Source organism: Furipterus horrens, unplaced genomic scaffold, assembly GCF_987537825.1.
Source record: "Furipterus horrens unplaced genomic scaffold, mFurHor1.1.pri manual_scaffold_3, whole genome shotgun sequence".
Classification (NCBI taxonomy): Eukaryota; Metazoa; Chordata; class Mammalia; order Chiroptera; family Furipteridae; genus Furipterus; species Furipterus horrens.
The window spans coordinates 68,056,529-68,082,037 of record NW_028327173.1 but is presented as its reverse complement, the minus strand read 5'-3'; the positions used below and the strand labels follow the sequence as shown (position 1 = coordinate 68,082,037).

Here is a 25,509-nt window from a genome sequence, read left to right as displayed (position 1 = left end):
AAAGAAATCTAATAACTATGGCATCAATATCAGAATTTGCACCAGTTACTATACTCCTGTGTTTGGAGAGAAGCTTACAATACTCATTACTGATCCTGATAGTAACCTGTGTCCAGAAATTTAGAGAGGTGACAAGGAAAGTTTAGCCAATGACTTCTGCATGTGAACAAAACCAGTGACCAGCCACAGAGAAGTTCTAGTTTGTCAGGGAAATGGTAATTATTTACCCAAAAACATTTAAGTTCCAAGAACATTTAAACACCTCTCCATGTATCATGTTCACGTTTAAAACATAATCTTATCTAACAATGGAATCAATATACATGACAGTTCTATTGTGAAACATTAATATGACCATGAACTCACATTAAAAAATGGAAACAACAAGAAAACCTAGATATAGTTTTCTGCAATCCTAGAAGAAAGGTTCATCAGTTATGCCTGGGTCCCTGAGAACTTGCATGTTCTGTCTAAAGGCAAGTTTTGGTAAGAATTACATTTTTATACCATTTCTTCTCATTTAGAATAAACAATAAAGTTTAGGCAACCTTTGGTGTTCTATAGTTTTTATAGCTAATATTATTCAAATTTCATTTGACACAAGCAATTCTTTTCTCTGAGATTCAGTCCAGGGGTGTGTGGCAGGTGAGGAAAGCTACATTTTGTTATAAAGACCCATTTTCATCTTTTTGGAATGGGCAGCACATATCACAATTCCATGTTTACATTACTCTTTACCCCACAGTGTTTTCCAGTTTTGTTGTGGTGCGCTTAATAGAGTACTTCATGGTTACATCCAAAATGAGATGGCATCATAATGCCTAGACCCATTAGAGAAAAACACATTAAAAATGTACATTTCCCCAAAATGAGTCAGTTCATTTTCATTTTACAGTCGGGATGATAAAAGGCCAAGCACAAAAGCTCTCTTTCAAAAAAGAGCAAAATGTATTCCAAAGTTAAACACAGGCATGAGATGAATTCCAGTTAAATGGATCTATTTCTTTGTGAGCTTTGAGAAAGCATCTTAAACTCTGAATAGAGGCGGAGTGTTTTTCATTATAACCATATCTATAGATCATGCAGCGGGAGAAGAAAGTAAAGTATTTTGCTTTAACTCTTACTTAATTTCTACAAGGTATTTTGAAGTCAGTTTTTAAAGATGGAAATCTCTACCTCTCCCCTCCATCACAGTCTTTGAAGTAATTAAGAATTGTACCCATATAATAGCACAGTAACAGGGAAGAGAAAGGTAGATGATGTGGCCATCCTCTTATAAGGAAACCCCTAAAAACTTTAGGGCATGAAACACAGGCTTTTGTGATTCAAAAGTAATTAGTTGCAGAGTGCAAAAAACATTGTGGAGAATGCACACAAATGTGAGAATTGTGAGCAGCCAAAACAAGTATATTAATAGTAAATTCTTAGAGAAATGCGTGTGCTCTCTGTACCTTACAAAAATTATTCCTGCAGATCTGGGATCCAAGAGTACACAATACAAATATTTGTTTTACGTTTAATATAAAAACATACTAACAAATAAAAAAGGCTTTGATGCTACACGAGTAGAAGTTTTAGACAATACATTAATCTTCAGGATGTCCCAAGGGTGACATGTCCTAAGTACCCTGCTCTTGTCCTATGCGAAGGCCAAAGGCAGGCACTTTCTCAGGGCTCATTACTGTTAAGAGAAAACCAGATGATGGAAGACTCAAGCAAGCTGGGACAGGAAGTAAAAAGCCAACACGGAATTCTGCCAAACACAAGGCACCCTGCTTAAAAATAACTAAAAACATAAATCAAAGACAGTGCTGAGTGTACATCAAGGAAATTTATATTGATGAGTTTATGGTCTAGGTGATAAATATCCAAAGTCAGTTAAAACAAGTGTGCAAATAAGTAATGGGGACTGGAAAGGGAGAAGAAAGAATATCTAATCTTTGAGGTAATAATTGCAAGGTAGAGAATCAATAATTTCATGTCCCCCATTCCACCCTCAAAGTGTACTTCTCACAAGTCAATAAGCAAAAAATCAATTATTCACAAAACTCAGTTCAGTGTTAATATTTTTTACCTGTTTAATTTAGGGCCAGACACTGAGTTGCTTTAATAAGACATTTGGTTATAGTTAGTCATAATTATTACCGATATTTTTTTTATAAGTTAGGAAATTTTCATTCTCATTTAAAGCCTTGGGCACACATTTAAAAATTATTTTCTCTTTAGGTCAACATTTATCTAAGCATGACTGCAAACGTTCAGTTACGGGCAGAGGAAGAGTATTGAGCAAATTCTCCTCGACAATCAGACAGCTCCGTTTTAGGGACTGACATGCTTCCAGTTCAGGAGGAAGCGTTTCCAGGTAATTACCGATGAGCTCCAGATGCGTAAGGTTCGACAGTTCACCCACGTGAGGGGACAAACTCATCAGGCTATTTTTCCCCAAAAGTAAACACTGCAGCTTTTTGCACTGAAACAGCCCATCTGGTAGCATCTCAATCTGGAAAGGGAAAAAAGAAGCTAGTAAAGCTAGTTTTTGATGGCCTATTATATATTTACTTATGTACCTCAACCTTTCCCCAAAAACATTTCTTGATGTTTACATGTAACAATGATTATAAATCTGAAGTAGATGGAAAATACAAGGGAAAAATAAGGACATCCATCATGGAGTCAGAATTGAGGCTACCAAAAACTTCTAAGTCCTTGTTGTATATGGGTGGGCAACAAATTTGGCTCTAAATATTCTCATAAGCAATTCTCAAAGAAAACCTCATCAGTTACATACTCATTTCCCCTGAGATAAAAAGCAGCAAACCAGTAACTCAAGAGAATCATAATTATTCTTGAGCCCTAGATCAGAAATAAATTGCTCTCAAGAGTCCTTGTGAAGAGTTTACTGTCTTATAAAATGAACAACATCCTAAGAACAGATATGAGGCTATTTTCCTTGGGTTTCACAGTATAAACTGAAAATGTCATGCTGTTAAAAAAAAAAGTTGACAGAAGCAGACACAAGAATATATGATTATATATACACGTACATTTCATTGCCTTCCACATACACAATCATGAGTACCTTATTTACCCTTCTTCTTGCTTTCTGGATGGTTTGATCAAATCATATAACAGACAAGTAATTTTAAATATGATAAATAGCCTGCAATTCAGTCAACTCCAAGAGCCACTCAACTAAACTGCTCCCCTATCTGGTGGGTAGGTTGCAAGTGAATTTCTAAGGGAGCCACTGTGTGTATATGAAACAGGATTTATTGTGGAAAGATATCCAGAGGAGAGTTGAGCATGCACAGTGCCCTCAATCTCACCATGCCACACTGGGAGGTGCGTTTGGGCCCGGCAGAGCTGGACAGGACACACCTCATTCTGTAATATTGCATGTATTTATACAGGTGGGGACAGAGCATCTTGGCTACTGTGAAACAGTGTGGCTCTTGGTTTAGAAAGTGGCTGTGTTAGAAACAGGGATGAAAGGAACACTCCAGAGGAGCTCCGCCTGCTCCTCTGATGGGCTAACACAGCCCCACTGAGATCCCCTTTTAGCTGGAACTTCCAGGGCCATCCAGAATTATCTCAAAATGGTCCTACTGCATTCAGAAATGCTCATTATGTTGGAAACTCCCCTCCCCTTCATCACCCACACACACACTCAGAACTGGACAGCCTTGATGATAATCTAATGATCACTGTGCCTGAGATCAGCATTCAGTATAGCTCATCACTGTACATCAAAATACTAGGCATGAGCAACAAGAAAACATCTACTCTTTTATATCATTCCCTTCTCAAGAATGCAAATGCAACACCATACATAGGTAGGTTTCATAGCAAAGAGAGGAGACAGAAGAAACGTAAGCCCTCTGGTCAGAGACATCGGCAACTGGGCATCAGGGTTAGTGACATCTAAGTAGAGGAAACATTCGGTCCTGTGCTACGTGCTCAAGGTTGACAGTGCCTGCTGGTACCTAAGCAATGACTTAGGCAACCCGGCCGGCTCATCTGTATTTGGAAATCCGAACTGAGAGCCTCCTTTTGTGCTTATGTGTTGGGGATAAAGTGCTGAGCAAGACAGATGGGTCTGTAAGAAACTTAGTCTAATGCAGGCTTCCCTAGCCCTGGAGCTGTGGGTATTTGCTGAAAATTCTTCGTGTGGTGGGTGCCCTATGCATTGTAGGGTGCTCAGCAGCATCCCTGGCCTTTTCCTACTAGATGCTGCGCCAACCAAAAATGTCTGCAGGCAAATGTCTCCTGGGGGCAAAGCTGCTCTCATGTGAGAAGCCCTGGTCTAATGGGAGAGAGAAATAGTAAACAATCACACACAGTAGTCTGTGATGGGTGCCATGATGAAGGGAGCCCTAAGCAGAGGGGCATCAGGATACCACCCCACATCGCCCTTCTTCAGTTTGCTTCCAGATTCCAGCAAGAACCTTGCTTAATCGAACTGATTGCCTAGTGGATGAACACCCTGAAACCGCTGCCCTCACCCTCCTGTTTGGCTACCAGCACTACTGTGTTCTCACTGATCATCTTTGAAATCTCTGACTTTGTGATTTTAGTGACTTCTCAGCCCCCAACACAGGAGAGGGATTTCACAAGGCCTCTGGGGCCCAGCTATCAACGTGTCTCTGTGAGACAAGGGCTGTGGTCAGCAGAACCGCTGAGTGCCAGGTGTCCATCTCAGAGGCTTTGGCTCAACATTAGCACCCCGCGAAAGCACAAGACCTTAACACTCACTTACTTGAATTCAGTTTTGCTAAAGAAGGCTGCGAAGCTATGTTAGAGACTCAAGACCTCCTTTCAACTCCGTAATTTTGTTCTGAAAATTCTACTTACATCTTTAAAAAATAGTTTGCCCCAAAGCTTACAACAACATCAAACACTTTTTTTGCCTGGGCCAATAAATTTTATTAAAAAATGTTTGTATAATATTTATTTATATTGAATTCATTTAGTATGTTCTTTCTTAGACTATATAATACACAAGTCAGAAAGAAAAGAATTGCCTGGTGGGTCACTGATTTCTTTCAAAAATCAAAATAAATATTTATAAACTTGGTCAGGTAGATGATAAAGTTCATAAACTGAATAGTTCTATAGACTAAACAATATATACATATTATAAACTATAAAATAAACAAAAGAAACAATGGCTACAATATCATACATCCTAAAGTTCTCTGGCAACCAAATAACATCAACAAAATGTACTGATGCCCCCAGATCATCTAAGAAAGGATGATTCTCTTCCTGTATCTATGGCTGACATTGACAATGAAATATTCCATTGTTTTCCAGAGGCTGGGACCTTACTTCACAATCCTTCCTAATGTCAGATTTCCTTTTTTTCCTGGCCATTGACACATACTGTCTCACTCAGGACATGCTAATCAAATACATAAAACCCAATCATAGCAAGAAACAAAGCGTAATATTTCCATTTCTGAGTAGTGATGTCAAAGACAACAACAGCCCTGCCACGCAAAGAATCTTCTGCATTATTCCACATTCATGTGTGAAGCAATGAGGAATTTCCACGTTATCCACCTTCTGGCTACAAGTCTTTAAGTTAATAAAAGAAATGCATTCAAGGCAGAGTCCTAGGTGTAAGTTGGACTGATGTTTCAGATTTGAGTGAGGCTATTAAACTCCCCTTCCTCCCCTTCCTTGTGCTTCTCCATCACATTCCATATGATCAGAATCCAATTACACTCTGGCACTGGGAGAGAGATGGATGCGGCCTCTCCCCCTCCTGTGTTCCACACACCACTCTTAACACTGTAACAGCATTTGGACTGATGAGTCTAATGTAGTAGAAGGAGCTCTAAGTAGGAGTTGAAACACTTGGGTTCCATCCCAGTTTCATCACTAGGAATCTTCAGCCCTCAGTTTAAATTATTATACTATGAACCTCAGTTTCACTATCAGTAAAAGGAGGATTGTGGACCAGAACAGAGGCTGGATAGTAAATATTTTAGGTTTCGTGAGCCAAGAGGCAGAACTGAAAATTATGTAGGAGCTTATATAAAAAAAGAGAAAAAAATTCATACATTTTTAAGGGATGAAATTCAAAATTTAATAACAATTGAACATAATATTTTGTAATATAGGCCCACTAATGAGAAAAAAATAATTTATTCAGACAATGAAATTTGAATTTCATAAATTTTTACACATGACAAAATATTGATATTATTCTTTTGCCTTTTACCCCAACCATTTAAAAATTTAAAAACCATTCTTAGCTCAGGCTATGGGTAGATTTTGCTCCCAGACTGCAGTTTGCTGATCTCTGGTTCCTTTCAGATATGAGTCTTTGTTTCTTATTTTAGATCTATATCCCTAATTGTAAATCACAACTGATTGGAGCTTTTCATGGAGTTTAGTTTTTTGATTGTCCTCGCCCAACTCTTGTATATGCTACAATCAGAGCCTCTTTTGAAGCTACCAGTTTAAGCTAATTAGAACTTTCAAGGTCAAGTCTCACCACAGCCACTATGCAATGAATCAAACATGAACTTCACTTTAAACCTCAAGGCACTCTCCATTCCAACCACCTTGCTAAATGTTCTCACTTCTTATTACACCTGGGTGTGCCTGCTGCAATCCTCTGTGCACGTCTATCTTGTTACATTGCCCGCACCCAGTGTTTGCAGGGTGTGTTCCACGAAACACTCCCCTCAAGAGTTATTATGAAAGGGTGTCTTGCTCAAGTAAGTCTGGCAAATGTTGCATTCCTATCTCCCTGTTGGAGAAGCATAATGCATACTCATATTTTAAAGGCTCTGAAGTATCCTGCTGCAAAAATATGATTAAAAAATGCTTAATGGTTTTGTGGTAACACCTATTACTATCTTGTGGAAGACACTCTGGAGTGTTTCTCACTGAATGTGTGTCATTTGGGGAACTGCCCAATAGCTTTGATATCTAGAGAACCCCCTACCTTATCCTGGTGGGACTCTTGAAAGGAAGCAGAGTCCATGTCCCATGAGAACAGTGGTTCTCAACCTTCCTAATGCCGCGACCCTTTAAGACAGTTCCTCATGTTGTGGTGACCCCCAACCATAACTAAAGCATAGTGATTAGTCACAAAAACAATATGTAATTATATATGTGTTTTCCGATGGTCTTAGGCGACCCCTGTGAAAGGGTTGTTCGACCCCCAAAGGGGTCGCGACCCACAGGTTGAGAACCGCTGCACTAGAAGAACCAACACCACCAGATTCTTGTGTTCCCAGCCGCCTTACAGCTTGAGTGTGAGCACTCATAACTCTGCCAGTCAGGTGCTCAGACTTGGACTCTGAATTGGGCTAGTGTCACAAAGCAGCAGACACCACAAAGAACCCATTTGTGGAAGGGCAAGGGCCGCAGCAGCAGCAGACCCAAGCTTTCAGGGGCAGCGCTGGTGCCAAGAGTTGGTCAGAGGCAGGTATCTCTACCATTCTGCTTTTGTGCTATGATTTTGGCTGTGTTCCTTTTTGCTATCTGACTAACTTTGGGCTTGTTTTCCAAGCTTAATTCTGCAGCCTCTTCAGTGATAATAGATATACAACATCCTTTAAAAAAATTGTCTTTTCTGCTTAACGTCAGAGTATTTATTGCCTCCATCTATGAATCGGATACACTGCTCAAGCCTTTGAAAGTCTTTAAAACATCTTCTGTCAGAAATCTTTACCAACCTCCATTCCAAATAGATGAATGTTGCAACACACATCTCTGAGCATATGCATTTCTAAATATTTATCCATCTAATTTGATGTTTTATTTTCTAAATATTTGGTCTTCCTCAAAGAATCATGAGAATCTCCAGGTTAGGAGGAACCTGGAAATTAGTTTAATCTGTACATGAAAACTGAAGTGCCTGATTCCCTTTAACAACATTCCTACCAGGTGGCTGACAATCTATATCGGGAGAGTTTTATTAATAAGAAAATCACTTCTCCCTTCTCAAATGTTCATTCAATCTTTAGATCACTTTTTGGGAAACATGAGAAATCTTCTGCTTATCTTAGTTCTAATACTCATGGGTACTCCCAATAAGCTTTCTTTTCTATTTAAGTCTTCCAAATTTTTGAAGACCGATTTGTGGACTTTTCTCTGTCTCTTCTCTACACAATTCTTTCCATCATTGGGCTAACCTAACCTGTTCCAACTGGAGGTACTTTTCATCACTCTGGTTGCTGTCTTCTGAGTGAGTTCCAGTTTCTCTGTATCTTTTTAGGTAAGTCTCTTCACAGTTCTGAGAAGAATGTTCCTTGCCCATGTATTTGTCACGGTCATCATTATAGCTCTGAGCATGCTCAGTGACAGCTAATCAGGTTTTTGAGACAATCCAGCCAAAGGTATCATTCTACTTTGGCCATAGACTACCTTTAGCATAAAATTTTTCTTGTGTGATTTTCAAGCATCCTCCCTTATCCAAGATAGGCTTGTGCCTGATACTCACCCCTAATCTCTCGTTCAGACACAGTCAAAAAGTCCATAAACTTGGTGTCAAAAGTACCAATAGTCTTAAGGTTTCATTACATTAAACTTGAAAAAATATTAACCTGCTTATACATTTAAATAATTCATGGCCAGCTAACAATGTAATAAGCTGCAACTTTCAAAACTTCATGTGGTGATTTAACTGTATGACAACTTGGTGAAACCAATGCCTCTCAAAATAATTATTTATACTTTTTATTATAGATTTAACAATAAAAATGTAACCAAAATATTAATAGTAATCAATTCATAATTGAGCAAAACTAATTATAAATCTCTAGACCCACAGTCTCCCAAATATGGTCACAAAACCAGCAGCACCAGCTTCATCTGGGACTGCAGTATTCCCTCGCTTATCGTGGGTATTACGTTCCAGACCCTCCGCGATAGATGAAAATCCACGAAGTAGGAACCTTACATTTATTTTAGTATTTATATATATTTTGAGGCTTTATAAACCCTTCCCACACACTTTTAAACTATTCCCAGTCCCTTATAAACATTTCCCACTCCCTTATTAATCTTTTCCACTTTTATAAAACTACTTATGTTTTTAAATATATTCTACACTCTTAAACCTACGTAACTTTAACAATATATGTATACAGTACTGCAAAATCCCATGATACAGTGAAAAATCCGCGATAAATGATTAAATATAGTATTTTTAAAAATCCCATGATACAGTGAGGCCGCGATATAGAGAGGGACTACTGCAAATTTGGAATCCTGCACCAGACCTACTGAACCACAACCTGGGAGTGGGGCCTAGTAATCTGTGTTTTAACAAGCCCTTCAGGTAATTCTGATGTGCACTGCTATGTCTAGATCAATCCTAAGAACAACCTCATAATCCTTTAAGACCTGAAGATTTCTCATTTATCTTAGACTGGGCTGTAGTTTTTACATATGCATAGTCTTAGAGTTCTAAAAATCAGCATGAATTTTGCTCTCATCCCCTGACTTCCTTGTATTTCTCTAACAATCCACTGATTTCAATAATAATACCTGGTGATTAATATGTTTATTAGCCAACACCATGCTCATAGTTATATTTAGCATGAAATGTGAATTATAAAGAGTCTAGTAGAGCCCTAGCCCTGGCTGGTTTGGCTCAGTGGATTGAGCATCGGCCTGCGAGCTAAGTGTCGCTGGTTCGATCTTCCAGTCAGGGCACATCAGAGAAGGAAAACTCTGACTCCAAAAAACCTCCGCTGCCTTGCGGTATACCTCTTCAGGGGAAAGGTTAAGGGAGTAAACCCCGACAGAAAATCCGGAGCCGGAGTCCCTAAGGCGGTTTGACGTTGTAGTCAACACCGGCAACTCCTGCGGCGCACCTGAAGCCAAGCTGTATTGACTCCGTCTTTCCCTTGGACCCTTCAGCTGCGAAGAGAGGGGGGGTCTGCTGCATGGGCAACAGCAGACCCTCCATATCACCCTGCCCAGGCTCTGTAGCTTCAGCTTCACTGGAGAGGACACTCCAGCGTCATCGCAAGATGTCGATTCAACACGGGAGGAGACAGATACCGTGTCACTCCCGAGTCGGACTGCGCAGCCATTCTCGGCGGTGCAGATAGACTCTTAAGAAGCTACACCATTGTCTCTCGAGACGGACGGCTGCCGACGACGACAGAGTAGAGCCCTGGCTGGTGTGGCTCAGTGGATTGAGCACCAGCCTGTGAACCAAAGGGTCACCCATTTGATTCCCAGTCAGGGTACATGCCTGGGTTGCAGGCCAGGTCCCTGGTTAGTGGTGTCGAGAGGCAATCACATATTGATGATGTTTCTCTCCCTATCTTTATCCCCTACTTCTCCTCTTTCTAAAAATAAATAAATAAAATCTTTAAAAAAAAAAAAGTCTAGGCGACAACATATTTGTGGGTGGGGTAGAAGGAAATAGTTGCCATTTTAAACTAGAGGAAGATTACTTTCAGCTTTTGGCAGACCTGAGTTCTAACAGGTTTTTTCTTTCTTCTTCTTCCCATACAGATATTACCATCACTCTCTTGCCCTTTCAGCTAGCATGAATTTTTTTCTTTTTGTTCTTCCTTCACATTTTAACCTAGGAAACTACTCATTTATTCTTTTTTTCTTGTTTCAAAGATGTTAAGTTTTCCTTAACTTGGCTTTACTGTTGCAAATTATGGTTCATTTTTAAAGCCTGGATGCTGGAAAAAGCTTCACAGAAGCCCTAGTGTTGCATTATAGAACCAGGCCTTTCATTTTGAATTGCCTTTCCAGACGCACATGTAGACTTCAAATATCTCTTACTGCATCACAGAAAAGATTTATGAATAACTCATGATTACAGTATTTTTAACAAAAATTTCTGCTCCTATGACAGATTTGGAAAGCTGAACAGTTTTATGAAACTTTGTACATATAATAGTTAAGACCTTTCCAAAATGAAAAGTAAGTTCTGTCATAACTAGTTTAAAATACTTCAACTGTGATGTTTATGTAAAATATGGGAAAAGAGAATACAAAGAACATATGTTGAGCAATTATTATGTGTCAGGGACTGTGCCAAGTGCTTACTTATATAGTTTTTCATAAAATCTCCATGACAACTTGTAAGATAGATTAAAAACTTGTGCTTAGTGTTTTGGTAACTTGTCCATAGGTTGTGTGTCTATTAAGTGGCAGTCAGATCATTCTCAGAGGATGCTTAGTATGATTGGAAGTCCATTTTCTTTACCCACATCCCACACTGCAACAGCAGATACTCAAAAGACTGGGTGAATAAAGGGAAGAATGGATTTACTTACATTGTTGTTGGTCACAGCAAAGTACTGTAAATTACTCAAATATTGGATTTCTTCTGGAATGAAGGTCAGGTGGTTATAGCTTAGATCCAAATAATGTAGTTTGGTGCACAGAAAAAGCTGCAGGGGCAGATTCTCAATATTATTATGGTCCAAAAACAGCTGCTCTAGATTAGATAATGCCCCAATCTGGGCAGGAATATAAGCAATGTTATTGTGCCACAATTTTAAGCAGGAAAGATTTTGGAGATGCTGGAAGCTAATGACCTCTTCCACAGTTTTAAGGTTATTTTCTTTCAGGTCTAACTCATGCAAATTGTTCAGACTGAAAATGGAGTGTGGAATGCGTTCAAGGTCACAGCTGATCAGCTCTAAACTTTTCAGATTGACCATCTTTTTCAGGTTGTTCAACACAACCAGTTTGCTTCCCTCATTATTGAGGGACAACCTCTGCAGGGAGGGCAGCAGGTCTGTAATGACTTGTGGGATCCGGGATAGGCTGCTCTTCAAGTAGAGGGTCCTGAGGTTTTTTAAGTCCTGAAAGCCCTCCAACTGCATGCTACTCAGCTGCTCAGGTAGAACACAACCCGACAGATAGAGTTCCTTGAGATTTTTCAGGTGAAATACCCAGCGTGGAATTTTCCCCATTTCAGTAAATTTCAAGCGGAGAATTTTTAAATTCTCCTCTAGAAAGGCCAGGGCAGGATGGTCTACCACCAGGGACGAATGGTACACGCGAAGCTCCCTGAGGTTGACCAGCTGTGAAACTGTGGAGGGCAGCTTGACCTCAGGAATCAGCTCCAGGCTGAGCACTTCGATTTCAGTCAGTTCAAAAACATTGTCTGGAAGACCGTTTAGCATAAAGAGATGCAGTTCTATCTTGTCCTGGGAATTTTTCACCAGCTTGCTTTTCAGTTTCTCAACTGTCCATTCGTTATTGAGGTTTATCTGTTTCAGTTTGTTCTCACTGACCTCCGACAGGAATATGGAGAAGCGCTTGGAATAAAGAGGATCGTACTGATCAGCCAGATGGAGGATGAAGGCGAAGTCATTCTTGACGTCAGGTATGTCACTGTATTTGCTTTTTTCTCTCAATGCCTCAAAGGAATATTGCTTCAGGGAGCTTCTCAGCATCCACCACAAGCTGTAGGAGGAGGTGAGACCATAAAGTATAACCAAAATGACATAAAACGAAGCCAGGACCTTAAATATTTCTGCCAAGGAATAGACACACTGGTAACGCTTGTATCCTGTAAAAGCCTGCACATCAATTGAACAGTCAATTTCCAGAGTGATATAGGTTAAAAAATATGGAACATAAGTTATGATGAGGGCAAACAAAATGACTTTGACTATTATCTGCTTCAGATAAATTCTGTAAATGATATCTTTCTGCTCCACATGCATACGGAACCTTTTCACCTTTTCAAAGATAGCTTTGGCCTGTTCGCCCTCTTTCTTGTCCAGGACACTGGAAGTTGGGCTTTCTATGCCAGCTGACTCCAAGCCAGGCTGCGGGTAGGGCAATGACTGCTTACTGGCATCAACGTCAGCTGAACACCCTGAGGATGAAAGCAAGACCTTGGACTTGGAGAGCGTCAGGGGCCTCACTGACTGCTCAGCCACTGTTTCTGACAGGGCACGGGTGGTCCACGGAGAATCGAAGCATTTGTGAAGGATGGCCACAAAATGCTCAAGCCTGGAACTGGTGCTGGGGTAGTGAAGCCAGAAGTTGCTGCAGGCTGCAAAGATTAGCGTGTGCAAGAGCACCAGGTAGGGAAAAAACTTTGCGAACCAGTGGAGCTGCTTCTCGTAACAGACGGCATCGATGTAGGAGTACTGCTGTCGGTGGAGGTCATTCTGGATTCTGAGGGGGAGCGGAAGCGGTGTCCCAGGATCAGAGGATGTGTTCACGCTGGCTTTCAGGATGTGCCAAGGCACGGCGCAGTGATTGTCGAATTCCACCTTACACGGAAGACAGCACAGAACCCTGCTCTGCGTGAGCTGCAGCGCTCCGGCCAGCACGGCCACCAGCAGCATGACCAGGGTGATGTAATACCAGAAGACATCCCACCACGGTTTGAGAATATGATAAGATGATTGGGCGTCTGCTAAACATTTTAGCTCTGTTAGTGTAATCATGACTTTCCCTTGTAGGAGTACAGAAACTGAAAGAAAAATAAAAGGAAAACCACTGAAGTAAAAGTATCCAAAACAGGCATTTAACTCTAATGCTTATACATACATAACCTACCTAAGCAGGACTTAGCTTAAGGGCAAAACCTTGAAGGCAGAACTGATAAAGGAGTATAGAAGTCTGGTTTCATTTGAAAATGTACTCTGTACAGTAGCTTAGATGAGAAGCTCTGTAGACAAACTGGTAACGCTTATATCCTGTAAAAGCCTGCACCTCAACTGAACAGTCAATTTCAAGAGTCACAGAGGTTAAAAAATATGGAACATAAGTTATAATGAGGACAAACAAAATGACTTTGACTATTATCTGCTTCAGATAAATTCTGTAAATGATATCTTTCTGCTCCACATGCATACGGAACCTTTTCACTTTTCCAAAGATAGCTTTGGCCCTTTAAGGTCCTGGCTTCGTTTTATGTCATCCAGTTCCTCCTGGATTTTGACTTCGTGCTAAGCTATTACAAACTAGAATCTAAATTTTCTTCAATCAACACTCGAAAACTATTCTTATGCTACTTGTTCCTAGTCACATTTTATAACAAGCTCTTTTCCACACCCTGTCCCCATGTCTGGAGCGTTGTCACAGCCTAAGAGTTGTGTTCCAGTCACTACAAGGAACCTCTTCTGAGCACGCACTGCTTCATAAAATTATCCCTTTGGATAATTCTAAAAGGATCTGCCAATCCTAATTTCAAAACAAAATTTAATATAATGCATTATCTCCTTTTTCCCTCAAGCTCTTGTTTTGCAATTTACGTTTATGTTCAACTTAGAGGATTTAAAAGCTGACGAACAACAGTAATGACTTAAACAGGGATTAAGAATAAAAACCCAGAACAATATTGTACTATGGAGACTCTCATATTCAATGTTTTCATGGCAAAATACTAATAGAATAAATGATTAAGGGCAGAATCTATTATTAAATTATATTTACCTTCAGAAAAACAAGGTGAATTTTTCATTTTCATATTTAAAAGTACTCAATGTTCCTTACATAAATGATTTATGTAATGTTCAGAAAGAAACACTGCATAAAACATTAAAAAATTAAGTAACGTTTTAAAAAATCAATTGTTTTAAAAATTATTAGTAAAATCCAGACCACCTATAAGATGGCACAGAGTAAGCAGATAAAAGGACATATTTGAGTCTAATAACATGTTTGGTAAGAAAAAAGAAGAAAAAAGTCACGGTGCCATGGTTATCTGTTGCTGGTGGTCCAGTTCTAACCGATGTCCAAGGTCTTCTCTTGTAGTTTCTTGACTCTGAAGTCTTAGTCTTATTTCTTGGGTCTGAGTTTTCTCTTTCTAGATATCCTAGTACTGGTAGCACTCCCACGGAGGTCTTTTTCGAGCTCATTCATCCCCCTTCAAGGGCCTGGCATCCTGCCTTAGACCCCATAATTCCATTACAGATGCTCTGCTACCTGTTAACAAGTGTGTTCTCTTTTGCTGGTCAGCCCCAAAATATTCCTCATCATCTGACCCTGAACTCTACACCTTCATGCTCTCCCACTTGTTAGGGCAGCCCGAGATCCCTGGTTTCAACTGCTGGACTGGGGCACCATATTCTATGTGCATCCTCTCTGGACACCGTATCATATTATATGGATTCAACTTCCTCTTAAGACCTGTGGCTTAATTACACAACTCTCCAGGCTTTCCCTCCTTTAGTTTACTGTGTCTATTTCTAACTCTCAGCTCCTCCCATTCTGCCTCATCCAACTCCAGTTAACCATAATTGTGTGTCAAGACAAGACAAAAACCAAAACCAAGAGGATTATATGAGACAAATAGAAAGTCCTTGACTTGGACCCCAAAATACCATAAACATGATGGCAGGCAGGATGATGGAAAATATTACCAGATGAACATGTAAAAAATACCTAGGGATTTTAGTTGACACAAATATATACTTCAAGCTAATAGTGCCAACTTTAGTTATAATATTACTATTGTATAATCTGGGGTCACATTGATAGGTAAGCCCAGATAAAGGGACAACAGTCATTCTGTGCCTGCTGGTAGGATCACATCAGACAGATTAAATATAAAGGGACAACAAAAACTCAGGAGCTACTTCTCTGCAAACCATTATCTACAGAGAAACACAGGTAATCGATGACATTCAGCTGAGACTAAAAATGATTAGGGAAGGTGAATCCAAGATGGTGGTGGGGTGGGTGGAAACTACACTCACCTCCTGCCAGGACTAAGCTGGAATTGCAGCTAAATTATATGGAACAATCAACCTGAATAACCAACTGAAAATTAGCTGAACAGAAATCTTATAACCAGGAATTGACACAAAAAGCCACATTGAGACTGGTAGGAAGTGAGGAGATGCAAAAAGCGCTATCCCTACGCCCACATTTGGTAGTTGAGAACTGGGAGGGATATGTTAACTGCAAAGGTCCCTCCTTAGGAGCAAGGGTTCTCAACCCCATGCTGGGATCCCCAGCCTGGAACACCAGAGCCAGGAAGAGGAGCCCAAATAACATCTGTCTGAAAATCAGTGGGAATTCTGACCACCAGGGAGAGATAGGAATCTGCTAGAAACCCAGGCACCCTTCCAAAGGGCCAGAGAAAAAATCTCATTTGCGGCCACCCCCACGGACTCCAGTGGAAGAAAGGTGGACCAGAGTGGACTGGAGTCATTCAGGGAGACACTGGGTTGTGTGCCTCAGGGGAGAGAGCTGAAGGAACAGCTGCCAAGGTTCCTGTCCTGAGTCCCTTTCCAATACCGTCTTTCCTGGGTTGGGCACTGCCCCCTATACCGTGTCAGCCTGCGGGAAAGCACTAGCCTCACCACCTCACTCCCTGGGGCTCCAACCTGCTGAGCTCACAGCCTGCATATGAGTGGGCTGCCTGTGGCCAGCTGGGGCCAGCAGTGCAGGCTTTCTTGGGTGGCTCTCAAGGAGATTCGAGCACACTCGGGGGAGGGGGTGTGGAAGAAATGATGGGGAAGGACTGAGTTGTGTGATGCTAGGGCAAGGGCCATTTTTCCCTCGAATGCATGAGAGCCACCACTGTTCCTGTGAGGAGCCCTCCTTCCACATGCCCATATCTTGATCTGTTTTCATCTGATGATCTCTGCTGGCATCACCCTGATGTCACCCTGAGACCCTGCCCCAAGAATCGCCCCGTCACACAGGTCCGCTGGCCCCAGGTAGGTGGCAGGTGGCACCTGGACTTGGACTACACTGAGACTTCTGCTGAGTGGCCTCAGACCCAGATCACACTGAGTTTAAATCTTTATCAACATGGTAAAGACTACTCGCCCCTACCTGGTGACTCACTAAGAACCTGCCTGACACAACCTACATGTCATTTTCAGACAGCCCGCAGGCAGAAGTGTGTCTTGGGGGCCTTGGGCCTTTTGCTGACCTGCCCCCAGGCTTAGTGCTAGTAGAAGCCAGGCTTGGTACACAACTTGGCCCCTCCCATGGGTACCTGGGCCCAGAAGAGGCAGCCACAAACTGCAGATCACTTTGCAGTTCCAAGCAGGTAACCCAGGGCTGGTCACAGACAGCACCTGACATTGACCTGCACTAGAGTCCCTCACAAGAGCCCCAGAACCAAGACACCAGGTGATGGGCTTCAGGCCACATCAGACATGACCAAATTAGCCCATAATTTGGCACAACCAAAGGGAGATGTCAGCAGGCACTAGAACCTGCTGTGGTGAATTTCATTTTGTGGGATTAGCCCCTGTAGAGCAACTCATACACTATGGTCAAGGTCAATCCTCACAGCCAGTCTGAGAGTCAATACCATCAAGACAGGCCACTGGTACTCCAGACTCAACTGCAGCAGGAAAGTTCACACAAGACACACAAGAGACATTCCTGAAGCACCTAGGTCAGGTGATAAGAGAGACTGTGCCACAAAGCCCCACAGGACACCTGCTACAAAAGGTCACCATACAAGACTGGGAGGCACAGCAGATCTACCTAATATACAGAAACAAATAGAGTGGCATCCATAATGGGGAGACAAAGAAACATGACCCAAATGAAAGAACAGGAGAAACCCCCAGAGGAAGAACTAAATGAAATGGACATAAGCAATCTACCACACACAGAGTTTAAAATAATGGTTATAAGGATGCTCAAGAAACTTAGGGAAAGAATAGCTAAATTCAGTGAGAACCTCAACAAAGAGATGGTAAACATAAGAAAAGAACATAGAAACCAAAAAAAAGAACCAGTCAGGCTTATTTCACTTGGCATAATGCTCTTCAGGTCAGAGGAAGACAAGTACCGTATGATTTCACTCGTGTGGAATCTAATGAGTAAAATGAACTAACAAGCAAAATAGAGACAGACTCATAGGGAGCAGGCTGACAACTGTTGGGGGAGGTGGTGGGATGGGGAGTTGGGTGTGGAGGTAGTGAGCAAAAAAGAAAAAGAGAAAAATCTCATGGACACAGACAACAGTGTGGTAATTGCTATAGGAAGTGGGGTGGAGGATGATATAGGGGGGATAAATGGTGATGGAAGGAGACTTGACTTGGGGTGGTGAACACATAAGGCAGTGTACAGATGATGTGTTGTGAAACTGTGCACTTGAAACCTGTACAATTTTGTTAACCAGTGTCACCCCAATAAATTCAATGAAAAGGAAAAAAGAAACAGGAGTAACGTATGCTATAATAAATAAAATGAAACAAACAAACAACAAAACTAGGAATAAAATTCCACACATTTCTCCAAAATATTTCTTGGACTGGTATTTGATATATTATTATAAAAATACTTCGGCTTTTTCTTCAGTAAAACCAAACAAAAGTCAATGTATGTTCTTCCAAATTAAAGCATTCATGGCTTTCAACAAAACTGTGGCAATATTTAGATATGTAAGCATCTTAGCTGAATAAGAAATACACATATGATCAACATGAAGCTGACTTTACAGTTAATTTTAATGGGTGTGATGAATAATTTAAGAGGGTATGATTCCCAGGTTCATACTCCAAATCACAGCAATAAGTTAATTCAGCAGGTGTCTAAATGACTATGTGTTCCACAATTAACAGTAAGGTCAGACTATAATTTTAGATTGAAAAATGTAAAGGCTATTTACTGAATTCGGGGCTCAAATACAAATGTGGCTTTGCTATCACTATTAAATTGGCCTCAAGGACTGCTAATTAGACCACTGTCCTTAAAAGTTGCCTTCTTAGGTAGCTTAATCGGTTTGGTTTTTCTTTTAAAGACTTCTGTTTACATCAAAAAGTTCCAGTAGATTGCTAAAAATAATAAAAATAAACCTATAGACATCGAAACTTACACTCTTAAAAAACATAAAAAAAGGAAAAAAAATCAGTGACTAAAAGGCAGATTTTTCTTTATTGTCTGTCTTTGCTTTATAAATTCCTATTTCCTGCTCCAGGGAGGGTAGTGAAGGCTAGGTTATGGTGCTTTAGGTGCAAACTGTCTACTGGGTTATGCTAGTTTGTTGGTAGGTGCCAAAGGCTGATTATTCAGTACAAACTTTTAGCCTTTGGCTACAGAAGTTCAAAGATTTACAGACGGCTGCTCTCTGGATATTTGTGGTTGTTGTCACTTTAGTAGTTCTCTTATTCAAAAACTTCCATATTCTTGACCTGTGTCAACAAATGGCATGCTCATGAACACAGTAAACCTAAAATTTACTTCGTTAAAAAACATTATTAATATTGATGCAACCAGTCTGGATTAGCCTGAAATTTTTTCCTCTTCTCCAGCTCCCCAGGACTGGAAGAGCAAGTGAGGGGATAGTTCTAGCTGATGGGAACATCCCCAGTTGAGGTTGTTGATTGGCTCCTAGCACTGTTCATTTGGGCGACAGCTCTGTGATCCACAAAGATGTCATGACTCCCAGCGAGGTGATCAGAAACTCCATTATATCCTCTAAGTTCTTTTGAAGTAGAGAAGCAATAGTTTATGCTGGTTGTTCTTCTACAGCAGCGGTTCTCAACCTGTGGGTCGTGACCCTTTTGGGGGTTGAATGACCCTTTCACAGGGGTCGCCTAAGACCATCGGAAAACACATATATAATTACATATTGTTTTTGTGACTAATCACTATGCTTTAGTTATGGTTGGGGGTCACCACAACATGAGGAACTGTCTTAAAGGGTCGTGGCATTAGGAAGGTTGAGAACCACTGTTCTACAGCTTTGCCCTAAGTGAAACTGACTTTCAGAGGTGTGCTATGATATAATCCTAGAGGAATGATGATTTGTTTGCTAGATCTTTGGACACAGGAGAGAGGGAGGAATGCAGGGAAGTCAATAGAAAAAGAAAAATGGTAGAAAAGAGAACAAGAACTTATTGAGCACCTACTGTATTCCATTCATTGTGTTCAATCAGCTTGTTTAATTCCACAGCTTCCTTAAGAAACAGATGTCTCCATTTTATTGGTGAGGACACCAAGGCAAAAAATGGTTACTTGCTAATATCATCCAGTTAATGGGTGGCTTTCTGTTGCCTAAAGGATCCCCCAATGCCAACTCTACACCTTCTATTGCACTATGCAGAAACAGACGAGTGCAGCTGGAATAGAAGAGGAGGGGAGGAAAAAGAGGAAGAAAAAAAACAACTAAATACACTAGAAGAAATCAACATCAGATAAGGTGAAGCAGAGGATGAAAATAAGTGATTTAGAAGACAAGGTATTAGAAAACACCCAATCAGAGAAGCAAAAAGGAAAATAATTTAAAAAAAAAATGAGGATAGTTTAGACCTGGCCATGTGGCTCAGTTGCTTAAGAGTGTCATCCCCTACACCAAAGGCTGCTGGTTTGATTCCCAGTCAGGGCACAGGCCTAGGTACAGGTCTGATTCCTGGTTGGGGCATATATGAATGGCAGTCAATTGATGTTTCTCTCTCATATCAATGTATCTCTCTCATTCTCTTCCCCCTTCACCTCTCTCTAAAATTAATGAAAACATGTCCTGAAGTGAGGATTTAAGAAAAGGATAGTTCAAGGAGAATTGGAACATGAAGAGCAACAATGTCTGAATCACAGGGGTACCAGAAAGAGAAGATAGTGAGCTAGGCATGAGAATCTATTTGAAGAAATAATAAAGTAAAAACTTCCCTAACCTGGTAAAGGAAGAAGACAAAAAAGTCCAGAAAGCATAGAGAGTGCCAAACAACACCCCAAGACACATCATAATTAAGATGTCAAAGGTAAAAGACAAAGACAGAATCTTAAAAACACAAGAAAAAGACAGAAAGTCTACAGAAGAGCTCCTATATGACTGTCAGCTGATCTCTCAACAGAAATATTTCAGGCCAGAAGGGACTGGCATAAAATATTCAAAGTGATGAAAAGCAACGACCTACATCCAAGACTACTCTACTCGGCAAAGCTATCATTTAAAATTGAAGGAGAAATAAAGAGCTTTCCAGACAAGAAAAAGCTAAAAGAGTTCATTACAACCAAACCAGTATCACAAGAAACATTTAAGGGACTTAAGAAAAAAAAAGAAGTGAAAAATGGAACATAATTAAAAAGAATAAAATAGCAATAAATAGGTATATAGCAACAATCACTTTAAATGTAAATGAATTGAATACTCCAATCAAAACATCTAGGGTAGCTGCATGAATAAGAAAACAAGACCCATATACAGGCTGTCTACAAGAACTAAAGACACATACAAACTGAAAGTAAAGGGATGGAAAAATATATATCATGTAAATGGAAATGTAAAAAAGCTGGCATAGCATTACTTATATTAAGACAAAACAGACTTTAAAACAAAGGCTATACTGAAAGACAAAGAAGGACATTACATAATGATAAAGGGATCGATCCAATCAGATATACAATCCTTATAAACATTTATGCACACAACACAGGAGCATATAAATATAGAAAGCAAATATTGATGGACACAAAGGGAGTGATCAACAGTAACACAGGCATAGTAGGGGGACTTTAACACCATATCCATGGATAGATCTTCCAGATAAAAAATCAACAAGGAGGAAACAAGATGGCAGAGGAGTAAGTGGAAGCTACACTAACTTCCTCCCAGAACTAGTCTGGATTTACAATGCAATTTTGGAGAAATCATCTGGAATAACCAACCAAACACCAGCTGGAGAGAAGTCTTATAACCACGGAGAGACAAAAAAGGCCGCTACATCACAACGTGACCGGTAGGGAGTGTGGAGACACGGAAGGGCTGGCTGGGCTCACACGGGTGGCAGCTGAAGGGACTGAGAAACAGCTCAGCAGCTGGGGATTCCCCCTGAGAAGGGCAGGGTCTAAACCCCCAGCTGAACTTCCCAGCCTACAGCAACAGAGTGGAAAGTAAAATAGTATCCAGCTGAGAAAAGCGAAAAGTCACAGGGTTTCTTGCTAGCCAGAGAGAAACAGCTGGAGAAAAAGAGCTCTTAAGCGGATCACATACAAAAATACTTTGGCCCCCACTTACCCTGGGCTCAAGCGGAGGGAAGACAGAGAGGACTGAAGATGCTTGGGGAGAGTTTGGTGTGGTGGCTTTGAGGGGAGAGCTGGGGAAGCGGCCGGCCAGGTCCCAGTGCTGACTCATCCCCAGTGCTGCAGGCAGACCATTCCCAGTCAGGTGGCGTCAGCCTGAGGGGAAGCAAAGGCCCTGCCTACAGGAATTAAGCTGCCACACCCACGGTCCTTAAGCCTGAGGGCTAATCACAGATTGAATAGATTATCAACTAAAGGAGACAGACAAAGGCAGTAGATCCCTGGAAGTCTCCAACAGGCTGCCTAGGCCCAGACTGGTACAGGATCTGACGCCACCAGGGGCAGATCCAGGAAGTGCAGATCATTCTAAGAAGCACCAACAAACAATAGGAGTCACAAAAATGGGGAGACAGAGAAACAACCCCCCATCGAAAGGAAAGGCAGAGTCCCCAGAAAGAGTGCTAAATGAAATAGAGGGGAGCCAACTATCAGATATGGAATTGAAAGCATGTATTATGGAGAAGCTCAATGAGCTCAGCGGAAACTACAAAGAACTCCAGAAAAACTACAGTGAACTCCAGAAGAACTATAAGGAACTTACTGAGAATTATACCAGCATCAAAAAGGACATGGAAACTATCAATAAGAGCCAGGAGGAAATGAAGAATACGATCTCTGAATTGAAGAACACAGTAGAAGGAATTAAAAACAGGCTAGAGGAAGCAGAAGATCAGATCAGCGAGCTGGAGGACAATGTAGACAAAAACTCACAGACAGTGCAACAAAATGAAAAAAGGCTGAACAAGACTGAAGAGGCTCTAAGACAGCTGCAGGACAACATGAAACGTAATAATATCCGTATCATAGGAATTCCAGAAGGAGAAGAAGAAGAGCAAGGGATAGAAAACCTCTTTGAAAAACTAATGACAGAAAACTTCCCTTACATGAAGAGAGAAAGAATCATGCAAGTCCAGGAAGCACAGAGGGTCCCAATGAAGATGAACCCCAACAGGCCCACTTCAAGACACATCATAATTAAAATGCCAACATTCAAAGACAAAGAGAGAATCCTAAAAGCAGCAAGAGAGAAACAACTAATAACATACAAGGGAGCTCCAATAAGGCTATCATCAGATTTCTCAGCAGAAACACTACAAGCCAGAAGGGAATGGCAAAATATATTCCAAGTAATGAAAAACAAAGGCCTACAACCAAGAATACTCTACCCAGCAAGACTCTCATTAAAATGGAAGGTGAAATAAGGAGTTTTCAAGACAAAAGAAGGTTAAAAGAATACATCTCCAGCAAACCAGTATTGCAAGAGATGCTAAAGGGTCTGCTTTAAGAAGATGAAGAAACAGAGAGAGACAGAGAGGAACACGAGTACAAAGGGGGAAAATGACAATGAATAAATACTGAAAGAAAGAAGGAACTTCTACCATTTGCAACAACATGATTGGAACTAGAGAGAATTATGCTTAGCAAAATAAGCCAGGCAACAAAGGAAAATTACCTTATGCTATCACCTGTTAAAGGAAACTAATGAACAACACAGACAAATGAGCAAAATTGAACCAGAGGTATGTAAACGAGGAATAAACTAACAGTAACAAAGGGGGAGATGGGAGGGAGAGAAGTGGTAAGAAGGGGAAGGGTCTAGTCAAAGAACATGTATAAATGATCCATGGACATGGACAGCTGGGTGGGGACTGAATGTGGGAGAAGGGAGGGACAGGGTGCAGAGAAGCAAGAGGGGGAAAAAATGAGACAACTGTAATGGAAAAACAAACAAACAAAAAGTTTTAGTGGGGGAAAAAATAAAAATATAAAGAATAGAAATGCAAGTTCAGTGAATATTAGAAGGACAAGGATTTTCCTTCACACTGTATATATTTTCTCCCTATCTGATCCCTCCAGAATTTGACATTCTAAAGAAGTAAGTAATGACCTAAGTTTCTTTGCATAAAACTAATAAAACCAGTTGTTAATAACGATTTTTTGACTAAGACTTTGACTGGAATGTCATGCCTAAAGGAGACATGCTTGGGTTTGGTTGTTACCAAAAAGCCTTGAGCAACTGGGACTGACTTTCAAAGGTAATAAAAGTCCACGAGATAAAAGGCCTGGTACCTTTGATGGATGAGCGGTCCATAGCAATCTTTCCAGGGAAGGAACGAAGGTTGTTTTCCTGAAAGATGGCTAGAAGGGACCTTAAGGCACAATGGAAAACCAGGAGGACCTGGAAAAGACAGGTGTTTACAGGCAAGGCTGAATGCCAGGTATGTGGCTCAGCTTCTGTGCCCTGAAGGGCAGACTGAAGGTCACCCTAAATGTTCCTTGCGTAAGTTCCAGCAAAGCAGAACTAAAGATCATAAGTGATCATTTGCTGCTCTTGTTGTGTTTATGCAAATGAACAGGATAAATTAAAAATGAACTTAATGCAGTCCCTTTAATGACAAGGAGGGTAATCTTAGGGAGAAAAATCAAGATTCAAGGAAGATCACAATGCCCAGTGGTAGACTATAAAGCAGTGCAGCTAACCGTCTTTAAAGTTTCTTTTCATTTAAAATTTGTTTTCATTTGAAAGTTAAACTATGTCTGTGGTATTATCAAAGATGTTTAATTTACAGGCAAGAAGAATGTCAAATGCCTTGCAACTGGATGTCTTTCTGATAAGACAGTCCTACAGATCTATAAACTTGTGTGTGGGTTATGTTACATAAATTAACATGTGTTTTCTGTTTTCAAAGGGCATAAGCCTACGATCTCATTACCTGAGTGATTGTCTGTACGTATAGGCCTCACTTAATCCTGTCTGCATTGCTGCCTCCTGAGACTCAATGGTTTGGCTGAACTAAGTGGCTGGGTTGGTGAAGAACGGGGTGGTCTGTGGGCTTCACTTTAAAACTGGTTTCTCTTTTCTATCCTAATGGCTTGGATAGAAAGAGCCCAGAGGCCTGAGAGGGGGGAAACCTAAAATATTCCCATCAGCTTAAACTAAGTATAATGGGCAAAAGGGTTTTGGACAGGTGAGATGTACCTGGCATACCTTCCTCTAAAGAAGCCCTTCTTTTCCCTAATGTGGGACATCGAAAAATTAATACCTGTCTTTTGTCATCTAGTGGTTACGGATTGAATGATGTCCTTTAACCCTGTTGCCCCCAGAATACAACAAGGATGCCAGCCTGTTAAACCAAGCATGCCGTTGTCCAGAGACAGCCAACCAACCTGGAGTCTGCACGATCCTTCCCCTTGTGGGAAAGCCACCCTCCCCTCCACACCCCCACTCTTATTAGGGATTTCTTGACCCAAGGGTAGGTAGGACGACGACCATGTCCAGCTTGAAGCAGCTAGAGGAGCTCGAGACCTTCGTCCATTGTCCTTTATAAGATTGTAAAGGGTCTTAAGTCTGAGAGGGAGGGATTGTTATTTTTTATTGTTAAAATATTTAACTAATTAATTAATTATTTTAAAAAAGAAGAAGAAGAATATATTAAAGGGTGAGCCATGGGCATGGACTTGGGGAGGGGATTGTCGGGGAAGGGGGGTGCTGGGCGGAGGGGAGCAAAGGGGAAAAAATTGGAACTATTGTAACAATATAATCAA

General features: G+C 40.9%; 1 protein-coding gene across 2 annotated transcripts in view; it reads right to left on the bottom strand.

Moving 5' to 3' along the window:
• Positions 1-1,504: 1,504 nt before the first annotated feature.
• Positions 1,505-25,509, bottom strand: part of LRRC8B (leucine rich repeat containing 8 VRAC subunit B) — an 85,899-nt gene continuing 61,894 nt past the window's right edge. For both annotated transcript variants that reach the window (XM_090269707.1, XM_090269708.1), the window contains 2 exons: positions 11,271-13,435; positions 1,505-2,500 (listed from right to left, as the gene is read on the bottom strand). In XM_090269707.1, the coding sequence (XP_090125833.1) occupies positions 2,228-2,500; positions 11,271-13,409 (2,412 nt within the window). In that variant the 5' untranslated portion in view covers positions 13,410-13,435 and the 3' untranslated portion in view covers positions 1,505-2,227. The remainder of the gene's footprint in view (positions 2,501-11,270; positions 13,436-25,509) is intronic.